At 43.2% G+C, this 12,083-nt stretch overlaps 1 protein-coding gene and 1 long non-coding RNA gene across 3 annotated transcripts in view; both read right to left on the bottom strand.

Annotated features, from left to right (window-relative positions):
* LOC118379993 (sortilin-like) overlaps positions 1 to 12,083 on the bottom strand; it is a gene marked incomplete at its 5' end in the record, with an annotated part of 40,869 nt that overhangs the window by 1,771 nt on the left and 27,015 nt on the right. The window contains 7 exons of the mRNA XM_052491628.1: positions 417 to 533; positions 976 to 1,168; positions 1,711 to 1,904; positions 2,440 to 2,614; positions 3,062 to 3,161; positions 3,339 to 3,439; positions 4,800 to 4,955. Coding sequence (XP_052347588.1) covers positions 417 to 533; positions 976 to 1,168; positions 1,711 to 1,904; positions 2,440 to 2,614; positions 3,062 to 3,161; positions 3,339 to 3,439; positions 4,800 to 4,955 — 1,036 coding nt within the window. The remainder of the gene's footprint in view (positions 1 to 416; positions 534 to 975; positions 1,169 to 1,710; positions 1,905 to 2,439; positions 2,615 to 3,061; positions 3,162 to 3,338; positions 3,440 to 4,799; positions 4,956 to 12,083) is intronic.
* Positions 3,449 to 4,762, bottom strand: LOC127914668 (uncharacterized). 2 transcript variants are annotated; one of them, XR_008089316.1, is made up of 3 exons: positions 4,659 to 4,762; positions 4,319 to 4,590; positions 3,449 to 4,114 (listed from the first exon to the last, which is right to left on the bottom strand). It is a non-coding gene; the product is annotated as an uncharacterized LOC127914668 (long non-coding RNA). The 2 variants fall into 2 exon arrangements; XR_008089315.1 differs by having other exon boundaries at positions 3,449 to 4,182.

Genomic DNA, 12,083 nt, shown 5'->3' on the forward strand with positions numbered 1-12,083 from the left:
TTTAACCAGGCAAGTCAGTTAAGAACATATTCTTATTTTCAATGACGGCCTGGGAACAGTGGGTTAACTGCCTGTTCAGGGGCAGAACGACAGATTTGTACCTTGTCAGCTCGGGGGTTTGAACTCACAACCTTCCGGTTACTAGTCCAACGCTGTAACCACTAGGCTACGCTGCCGTTTGGTTTGACTATCTTTGTGGGGACCACATTTCGCCGGTCCCCACAAGGAAAAAGGTTAAAAAGGCTTAGGGGTTAAGTTTAGGGTTAGGGATACTATTAGGGTTAGGGGATAGGGTTAGGAGTTATGGTTAGGGGTTATGGTTAGGGTTAGGGTCAGGAAAAATAGGATTTTCAATGGGAATCAATTGTTTGGTGCCCACAAGGATAATAAAACAAATGTGTGTGTGTCATAATTACCCGGATGTCCTAAGCTCCTCCTCCTCTCCATTTAGACACACCTCCAGGGCGTGGTCTGCAGTGTCCAGTTGTCTCATACACTCTGAGCTGTTCTCATGACGATAGTAACCATAGTCACTGTTGGAAAGGAGAGACATGTTAGGCCATTTCAACCACAGACACAGCATATGCCTTGTTAGTAATGTTATGTTTGGGTCTGCGTTGACTCTGCCTTTGCCTCAAAGGCACAATTAGAGAAAAAAATGCTTTTTTACTATAAATTAAGTAACAGATTGTGCCTTTAAATGGACAGCTTTCAACTTCTGGTTTCCTGTATCTGAATGTATCCCTGACTAGAGGGAGAGAATGAAAACCAGGGTTGAATTTATTAGGGCACAACAAAGCATTTTGTTTTTCAACAGACAATGAAAACGAGTTCTAAGTTCAGGTAGTTCCTTTCTGTTTCAGTTTGTTTTCTTCTGGTTACTACTGAATTACGACCCAGTAGTGTTACGGTCCTCCAGGACCATAACTGAATATCCTTGTCAGTTTAGACTGGACCCCTGACAGTGTTTCTTACCATAGGTAGTCCTCTCTGGTGCAGGGGCAGGGGCTTTTCTGCCTGCTCACCACGTAGTCCCGTCCATTCCTGCAGACAGACAGCTTCCTCAGCCTCCTGAAGGTCTCCTTGTAGCCCAAGACACACCCCTCTGTGGCCAAGTCCCCGCCCTCTGTGGCATGGGCCAACCACTGAACATAGTCCTGGTTACCACCTATAGGAAAGCAACGTTAACCAATAGAGAGAGACTATTGAGACTTGCCAATTTTAGGATATATTTATCGATATCAGTATGTTCAATTCCGTTCCTAGTGACCCACAGGGGTGCACACCAAAGGTGGCTTGTGGAAGGATCTATAGGAGGGCAAACTCATTGTAATAGCTGGAATGGAATCAATGGAATGGTATCAAACACATCAAACATATGGAAACCACATATTTGACGACACTCTTTGGGAATTCTCACAATAGAAAGCTAGCTACTGTTTCATTCTTTGTGAAATGTCTGTTGTTGGTTTAATGATTATGATCATTGGAGATATTATATTTGACAACAAACAAGTGACTCACAGGGGGAATCTCAATCATCTTTCCTTGATTCCTCGTGACCACTCTCCTCACCTCCTTCTCAAAAAGCATTGGAGTAGAAGATCCAAGGTTCCTCCTCTCAGACATTCTCCTCCACTGAGTTTTGACAAGGAGACGAGTAGTCACAGGACACAAAAAATCAAGAAAATATCATTGAGATTCACCCACACTCTCTAGTGAGGAGACTCTGGAAGTCAATGGTGACCACCACCCACATGGGCTGGTGGTCGTCCTCAGGCCGGTAGCCCCACACGCTGATGTTCATGGTCTTGGTGCCCGGCTCGGATGTCAGGCCAGCGAAGAAGATGGGCTGCTCTGTAAAGTTGTACACCTTCCAACACTGGCCCTCATCTGTGGAGAACCTGGACAATGACATACAGGGTCGTTTTCAGTAGTGCACAAAACGCTTTGCAACAGAAAACTAAAACGAGCCTTTCTATTGGACAAAGTTAAGGTTGATTTCTTTCGTTTGGTGCCTAATGAATACGGCCCTGTATAAACATCTGATTGTGAACATGCAAGCACACACACACACGCATGAAGTACACAGGATTAAAACACACACATACAGAGTTACCGGATAGTGGACTGCTTATAGACACATTCACAACTTCATCGGGAGAGAAGAGCGGATAGACACATACACACTCCATAGTCAAACACACACACACACACACACACACACACACACACACACACACACACACACACACACACACACACACACACACACACACACACACACACACACACACACACACACACACACACACACACAAACAAAACACTCAGAGGATGTCACTTGGGTGGGGGTGTGAATAAAAAGCATCTTTCTTACACCCAATCTTTCTACATGCCACCGACTGTGTGTGTGTGCGTGCGTGGGGTGTTCAGTACTTGATGGTGTTGATTTGGCCGTCCATGGGGTGGGCCTCCACAGCCACGACGAGCCCCCCAGCGTCCAGGATGCTGTAGTGATGAGGGCCCCTCAAGGATCCCCTCCACTTGTACCCCCCGTCCTCCGACACGTACACGTCAGGCCGTGTTGACGAGATGGAGTCCCCCACACTGCCTGACCGGTCAAAGGGCAGAGGTCATAGAAAGGTCACACACATTCTGGGACAGCTCGAGGGTGGGGGATGTGTCCGAAAGCATGTTCTATCTGTCAGTCATCCGGTCCCAAATGTCTTCCTACCCCTCCATTTAGCCCTAACCCTCCAATGTTTTCTGACCTGAAGGGCCTGGATAGAGAGCTTTCACCATACTGATCTCACATTACTGATCTGCAAACATTAAATGGTAAGGGAACGAATGGGGACCGGGCATATATAGTGGACTATATATGGGATCAGCTTTTTGTAGTGATGACTGAATTATTAGGGAGGGAGAATTTCCTGTGTAGTCTATTCAAGATTCCCTACAATGCTAAATGTAGTGCACAACATCCTGTACACTACGGTAATACAGAAGTTTCACAATGCAACATGTCTTTGATATGTATGATTGACAGTTTGGTTACCGTGGGCGATGACAAGGCCAACGGCAGTGGGGTCAGAGAGAGGCAGCATTGGAGTGATGCCGTTGTAGCGACTGTGCTCACCGTGGATGTGCAAGTTACACTGTCACACACACACACACACACACACACACACACACACACACACACACACACACACACACACACACACACACACACACACACACACGAATCCAGTGTTCACAATCATATAATAAGCATCAACATACTCTACTCGAGACACTTAATTGTCAGAGGAGGGAATGAAGTTAGTTCTCACATCATTTCTTGAATCCTCACCACACTCAACATTCTGGGGCTTGTTGAGGAGTGTCCACTCTCCCCCTCGATTAAATGAAATGACTGTCCGAATGCGGCCGTCTGTCAAAAACAATACCCAGGAAAAAACGTTTTAATTTGGATTAGTAATTAGTAATTAGATTAGTAATTGTCATATTTCTGCCACTAAAAAATACTTGCATTCACACTTTAATCAGCAAGTTGAAACCCCACCTATAAACTACATGCATTTTATATTGGACAAGTTCAGGTATCAATCAATCAAATGTATTTACAAAGCCCTTTTAACATTGGCAGGTGTCACTAAGTGCTTAAACAGAAACCAGGCCTAAAATCCCAAACAGCAAGCCATGCAGATGTAGAAGCACAGTGGCTTGGAAAAAATCCCTAGAAAGGCCAGAACCATTTGAATAAACCTAGAGAGGAAGCAGGCTCTGAGGGGTGGCCAGTCCTCTTCTGGCTGTGACGGGTGTAGATTATAAACCTAGAGAGGAAGCAGGCTCTGAGGGGTGGCCAGTCCTCTTCTGGCTGTGACGGGTGTAGATTATAAACCTAGAGAGGAAGCAGGCTCTGAGGGGTGGCCAGTCCTCTTCTGGCTGTGACGGGTGTAGATTATAAACCTAGAGAGGAAGCAGGCTCTGAGGGGTGGCCAGTCCTCTTCTGGCTGTGACGGGTGTAGATTATAAACCTAGAGAGGAAGCAGGCTCTGAGGGGTGGCCAGTCCTCTTCTGGCTGTGACGGGTGTAGATTATAAACCTAGAGAGGAAGCAGGCTCTGAGGGGTGGCCAGTCCTCTTCTGGCTGTGACGGGTGTAGATTATAAACCTAGAGAGGAAGCAGGCTCTGAGGGGTGGCCAGTCCTCTTCTGGCTGTGACGGGTGTAGATTATAAATCTAGAGAGGAAGCAGGCTCTGAGGGGTGGCCAGTCCTCTTCTGGCTGTGACGGGTGTAGATTATAAACCTAGAGAGAAACCAGGCTCTGAGGGGTGGCCAGTCCTCTTCTGGCTGTGACGGGTGTAGATTATAAACCTAGAGAGGAAGCAGGCTCTGAGGGGTGGCCAGTCCTCTTCTGGCTGTGACGGGTGTAGATTATAAACCTAGAGAGGAAGCAGGCTCTGAGGGGTGGCCAGTCCTCTTCTGGCTGTGACGGGTGTAGATTATAAATCTAGAGAGGAAGCAGGCTCTGAGGGGTGGCCAGTCCTCTTCTGGCTGTGACGGGTGTAGATTATAAACCTAGAGAGAAACCAGGCTCTGAGGGGTGGCCAGTCCTCTTCTGGCTGTGACGGGTGTAGATTATAAACCTAGAGAGGAAGCAGGCTCTGAGGGGTGGCCAGTCCTCTTCTGGCTGTGACGGGTGTAGATTATAAGAGTCCCTCCCCGTTTCGGACTGGTAACGTTCCTAAAGAATAGGACCCAGATTGTGTTGATGCGTAGTTGCGTACCCTCCTCCAGTATGTTGGTGAGGTACACTCCTCTCATGGAGGTGACGTTGGTGAAGTCGCTCTTCCCTTCCCCACCAAACAGGTGACGCTCTAGAGACTTAGAGTACAGGATGCCCCGGTCATCTGATGTGTACACCGTCCCAAAGTAGCTTTCCTCTGGAGGATAGAAGACAGTAGAGTATGGTACAATAGAATAGAAAGTCAATAGAATCAAACAGTTTAATAAAGAAGGAATAGTCATTTATCATTACTCTATCCCGACCCCATGAGACAACACACACACGGATGGAAGAAATACAGTGTCTTCTGTAGGCTTGGGAACAAACCCAACTGTGCTGACACAGCCCTCTATGAGTCGGCATAGTGATGAGGGGCTGTAAACATCAATAAATGGTGTCAAGATCCCTCCTGACATCAAAGATGTAGAAACAACTTACGTCAGCACTTAGTGGTAAATAGTATGCATATAACCTTCTGGCCTTAAAATCCCTTTATACCGTGTGTGTGTGTGTGTGTGTGTGTGTGTGTGTGTGTGTGTGTGTGTGTGTGTGTGTGTGTGTGTGTGTGTGTGTGTGTGTGTGTGTGTGTGTGTGTGTGTGTGTGTGTGTGTGTGTGTGTGTGTGTGTGTGTGTGTGTGTGTGTGTGTGTGTGTGTGTGTGTACCCTGATGCCCAGAGCTGTGTCTGCTGTTATTCTAGCCTATTAATGTGTCTATCTACCTCTAACCTTCCCCCACTCAGATAAAACCCCTCCTTCTTATCTTCTCCATTCAGCTGAAAGCACAAACGCCTCGGCCCTCCACCCATAGACACCTACTGTATGTACTGACACAGAAGACACACACAGCCTGTATGATTTGTCAGCAATACTGAGAACTTGTGAAACCAGTCGTTCCTCTTTCTCTCAAACAAACTCAAGCTTTTCCATTGCAGCAAGCAGGGTAGTAGAACTGATACAGACATATCAGGATTAGTAGAACTGAGACAGACATATCAGGGTTAGTATAACTGAGACAGGCATATCAAGGTTAGAGTTAGTAGAACTGAGACAGACATATCAGGGTTATTAGGACTGAGACATACATATCAGGGTTAGAGTTAGTAGAACTGAGACAGACATATCAGGGTTAGTAGAACTGAGACAGACATATCAGGTTTAGAGTTAGTGGGACTGAGACAGACATATCAGAGTTTGAGTTATTAGGACTCAGACAGACATATCAGGGTTTGTAGAACTGAGACAGACATATCAGGATTTGAGTTAGTAGAACTGAGACAGACATATCAGGGTTAGTAGAACTGAGACAGACATATCAGGGTTAGTAGAACTGAGACAGATATATCAGGGTTAGTAGAACTGAGACAGACATATCAGGGTTAGAGTTAGTAGGACTGAGACAGACATATCAGAGTTTGAGTTATTAGGACTGAGACAAACATATCAAGGTTAGAAGGACTGAGACAGACATATCAGGGTTAGCAGGACTGAGACGGACATATCAGGATTAGAGTTACTAGGACTGAGACATACATATCAGGATTAGAGTTAGTAGAACTGAGACAGACATATCAGGATTCGAGTTAGTAGAACTGAGACAGACATATCAGGATTCGAGTTAGTAGAACTGTGACGGACATATCAGGATTAGAGATAGTAGGACTGAGAGAGACATATCCCGGATAGAGTTAGTAGGACTGAGACAGACATATCAGGATTAGAGTTAGTAGGACTGAGACATACATATCAGGGTTAGTAGGACTGAGACAGACATATCAGGGTTAGTAGGACTGAGACATACATATCAGGGTTAGAGTTAGTAGGACTGAGACAGACATATCAGGGTTAGTATAACTGAGACAGGCATATCAAGGTTAGAGTTAGTAGAACTGAGACAGACATATCAGGGTTATTAGGACTGAGACATACATATCAGGGTTAGAGTTAGTAGAACTGAGACAGACATATCAGGTTTAGAGTTAGTGGGACTGAGACAGACATATCAGGGTTAGTAGGACTGAGACAGACATATCAGAGTTTGAGTTATTAGGACTGAGACAGACATATCAGAGTTTGAGTTATTAGGACTCAGACAGACATATCAGGGTTAGTAGAACTGAGACAGACATATCAGGGTTTGTAGAACTGAGACAGACATATCAGAGTTTGTAGAACTGAGACAGACATATCAGGATTTGAGTTAGTAGAACTGAGACAGACATATCAGGGTTAGTAGAACTGAGACAGACATATCAGGGTTAGTAGAACTGAGACAGATATATAATGGTTAGTAGAACTGAGACAGACATATCAGGGTTAGTAGAACTGAGACAGACATATCAGGGTTAGAGTTAGTAGAACTGAGACAGACATATCAGGGTTAGTAGAACTGAGACAGACATATCAGGGTTAGAGTTAGTAGAACTGAGACAGACATATCAGGATTAGTAGAACTGAGACAGACATTATCAGGGTTAGTAGAACTGAGACAGACATATCAGGGTTAGAATTAGTAGAACTGAGACAGACATATCAGGGTTAGTATAACTGAGACATGCATATCAAGGTTAGAGTTAGTAGAACTGAGACAGACATATCAGGGTTATTAGGACTGAGACATACATATCAGGGTTAGAGTTAGTAGAACTGAGACAGACATATCAGGTTTAGAGTTAGTGGGACTGAGACAGACATATCAGAGTTTGAGTTATTAGGACTCAGACAGACATATCAGGGTTTGTAGAACTGAGACAGACATATCAGGATTTGAGTTAGTAGAACTGAGACAGACATATCAGGGTTAGTAGAACTGAGACAGACATATCAGGGTTAGTAGAACTGAGACAGATATATCAGGGTTAGTAGAACTGAGACAGACATATCAGGGTTAGAGTTAGTAGGACTGAGACAGACATATCAGAGTTTGAGTTATTAGGACTGAGACAAACATATCAGGGTTTGTAGAACTGAGACAGACATATCAGGATTTGAGTTAGTAGAACTGAGACAGACATATCAGGGTTAGTAGAACTGAGACAGACATATCAGGGTTAGTAGAACTGAGACAGACATATCAGGGTTAGAGTTAGTAGAACTGAGACAGACATATCAGGATTAGTAGAACTGAGACAGACATATCATGGTTAGTAGAACTGAGACAGACATATCAGGATTAGAGTTAGTAGGACTGAGACAGACATATCAGAGTTTGAGTTATTAGGACTCAGACAGACATATCAGGGTTTGTAGAACTGAGACAGACATATCAGGATTTGAGTTAGTAGAACTGAGACAGACATATCAGGGTTAGTAGAACTGAGACAGACATATCAGGGTTAGTAGAACTGAGACAGATATATCAGGGTTAGTAGAACTGAGACAGACATATCAGGGTTAGAGTTAGTAGGACTGAGACAGACATATCAGAGTTTGAGTTATTAGGACTGAGACAAACATATCAAGGTTAGAAGGACTGAGACAGACATATCAGGGTTAGCAGGACTGAGACGGACATATCAGGATTAGAGTTACTAGGACTGAGACATACATATCAGGATTAGAGTTAGTAGAACTGAGACAGACATATCAGGATTCGAGTTAGTAGAACTGAGACAGACATATCAGGATTCGAGTTAGTAGAACTGTGACGGACATATCAGGATTAGAGATAGTAGGACTGAGAGAGACATATCCCGGATAGAGTTAGTAGGACTGAGACAGACATATCAGGATTAGAGTTAGTAGGACTGAGACATACATATCAGGGTTAGTAGGACTGAGACAGACATATCAGGGTTAGTAGGACTGAGACATACATATCAGGGTTAGAGTTAGTAGGACTGAGACAGACATATCAGGGTTAGTATAACTGAGACAGGCATATCAAGGTTAGAGTTAGTAGAACTGAGACAGACATATCAGGGTTATTAGGACTGAGACATACATATCAGGGTTAGAGTTAGTAGAACTGAGACAGACATATCAGGTTTAGAGTTAGTGGGACTGAGACAGACATATCAGGGTTAGTAGGACTGAGACAGACATATCAGAGTTTGAGTTATTAGGACTGAGACAGACATATCAGAGTTTGAGTTATTAGGACTCAGACAGACATATCAGGGTTAGTAGAACCGAGACAGACATATCAGGGTTTGTAGAACTGAGACAGACATATCAGAGTTTGTAGAACTGAGACAGACATATCAGGATTTGAGTTAGTAGAACTGAGACAGACATATCAGGGTTAGTAGAACTGAGACAGACATATCAGGGTTAGTAGAACTGAGACAGATATATAATGGTTAGTAGAACTGAGACAGACATATCAGGGTTAGTAGAACTGAGACAGACATATCAGGGTTAGAGTTAGTAGAACTGAGACAGACATATCAGGGTTAGTAGAACTGAGACAGACATATCAGGGTTAGAGTTAGTAGAACTGAGACAGACATATCAGGATTAGTAGAACTGAGACAGACATTATCAGGGTTAGTAGAACTGAGACAGACATATCAGGGTTAGAATTAGTAGAACTGAGACAGACATATCAGGGTTAGTATAACTGAGACATGCATATCAAGGTTAGAGTTAGTAGAACTGAGACAGACATATCAGGGTTATTAGGACTGAGACATACATATCAGGGTTAGAGTTAGTAGAACTGAGACAGACATATCAGGTTTAGAGTTAGTGGGACTGAGACAGACATATCAGAGTTTGAGTTATTAGGACTCAGACAGACATATCAGGGTTTGTAGAACTGAGACAGACATATCAGGATTTGAGTTAGTAGAACTGAGACAGACATATCAGGGTTAGTAGAACTGAGACAGACATATCAGGGTTAGTAGAACTGAGACAGATATATCAGGGTTAGTAGAACTGAGACAGACATATCAGGGTTAGAGTTAGTAGGACTGAGACAGACATATCAGAGTTTGAGTTATTAGGACTGAGACAAACATATCAGGGTTTGTAGAACTGAGACAGACATATCAGGATTTGAGTTAGTAGAACTGAGACAGACATATCAGGGTTAGTAGAACTGAGACAGACATATCAGGGTTAGTAGAACTGAGACAGACATATCAGGGTTAGAGTTAGTAGAACTGAGACAGACATATCAGGATTAGTAGAACTGAGACAGACATATCATGGTTAGTAGAACTGAGACAGACATATCAGGATTAGAGTTAGTAGGACTGAGACAGACATATCAGAGTTTGAGTTATTAGGACTCAGACAGACATATCAGGGTTTGTAGAACTGAGACAGACATATCAGGATTTGAGTTAGTAGAACTGAGACAGACATATCAGGGTTAGTAGAACTGAGACAGACATATCAGGGTTAGTAGAACTGAGACAGATATATCAGGGTTAGTAGAACTGAGACAGACATATCAGGGTTAGAGTTAGTAGGACTGAGACAGACATATCAGAGTTTGAGTTATTAGGACTGAGACAAACATATCAAGGTTAGAAGGACTGAGACAGACATATCAGGGTTAGCAGGACTGAGACGGACATATCAGGATTAGAGTTACTAGGACTGAGACATACATATCAGGATTAGAGTTAGTAGAACTGAGACAGACATATCAGGATTCGAGTTAGTAGAACTGAGACAGACATATCAGGATTCGAGTTAGTAGAACTGTGACGGACATATCAGGATTAGAGATAGTAGGACTGAGAGAGACATATCCCGGATAGAGTTAGTAGGACTGAGACAGACATATCAGGATTAGAGTTAGTAGGACTGAGACATACATATCAGGGTTAGTAGGACTGAGACAGACATATCAGGGTTAGTAGGACTGAGACATACATATCAGGGTTAGAGTTAGTAGGACTGAGACAGACATATCAGGGTTAGTATAACTGAGACAGGCATATCAAGGTTAGAGTTAGTAGAACTGAGACAGACATATCAGGGTTATTAGGACTGAGACATACATATCAGGGTTAGAGTTAGTAGAACTGAGACAGACATATCAGGTTTAGAGTTAGTGGGACTGAGACAGACATATCAGGGTTAGTAGGACTGAGACAGACATATCAGAGTTTGAGTTATTAGGACTGAGACAGACATATCAGAGTTTGAGTTATTAGGACTCAGACAGACATATCAGGGTTAGTAGAACCGAGACAGACATATCAGGGTTTGTAGAACTGAGACAGACATATCAGAGTTTGTAGAACTGAGACAGACATATCAGGATTTGAGTTAGTAGAACTGAGACAGACATATCAGGGTTAGTAGAACTGAGACAGACATATCAGGGTTAGTAGAACTGAGACAGATATATAATGGTTAGTAGAACTGAGACAGACATATCAGGGTTAGTAGAACTGAGACAGACATATCAGGGTTAGAGTTAGTAGAACTGAGACAGACATATCAGGGTTAGTAGAACTGAGACAGACATATCAGGGTTAGAGTTAGTAGAACTGAGACAGACATATCAGGATTAGTAGAACTGAGACAGACATTATCAGGGTTAGTAGAACTGAGACAGACATATCAGGGTTAGAATTAGTAGAACTGAGACAGACATATCAGGGTTAGTATAACTGAGACATGCATATCAAGGTTAGAGTTAGTAGAACTGAGACAGACATATCAGGGTTATTAGGACTGAGACATACATATCAGGGTTAGAGTTAGTAGAACTGAGACAGACATATCAGGTTTAGAGTTAGTGGGACTGAGACAGACATATCAGAGTTTGAGTTATTAGGACTCAGACAGACATATCAGGGTTTGTAGAACTGAGACAGACATATCAGGATTTGAGTTAGTAGAACTGAGACAGACATATCAGGGTTAGTAGAACTGAGACAGACATATCAGGGTTAGTAGAACTGAGACAGATATATCAGGGTTAGTAGAACTGAGACAGACATATCAGGGTTAGAGTTAGTAGGACTGAGACAGACATATCAGAGTTTGAGTTATTAGGACTGAGACAAACATATCAGGGTTTGTAGAACTGAGACAGACATATCAGGATTTGAGTTAGTAGAACTGAGACAGACATATCAGGGTTAGTAGAACTGAGACAGACATATCAGGGTTAGTAGAACTGAGACAGACATATCAGGGTTAGAGTTAGTAGAACTGAGACAGACATATCAGGATTAGTAGAACTGAGACAGACATATCATGGTTAGTAGAACTGAGACAGACATATCAGGATTAGAGTTAGTAGGACTGAGACAGACATATCAGAGTTTGAGTTATTAGGACTCAGACAGACATATCAGGGTTTGTAGAACTGAGACAG

The sequence above is a fragment of the Oncorhynchus keta genome, chromosome 33 (genome assembly GCF_023373465.1).
Source record: "Oncorhynchus keta strain PuntledgeMale-10-30-2019 chromosome 33, Oket_V2, whole genome shotgun sequence".
Lineage (NCBI taxonomy): Eukaryota > Metazoa > Chordata > Actinopteri > Salmoniformes > Salmonidae > Oncorhynchus > Oncorhynchus keta.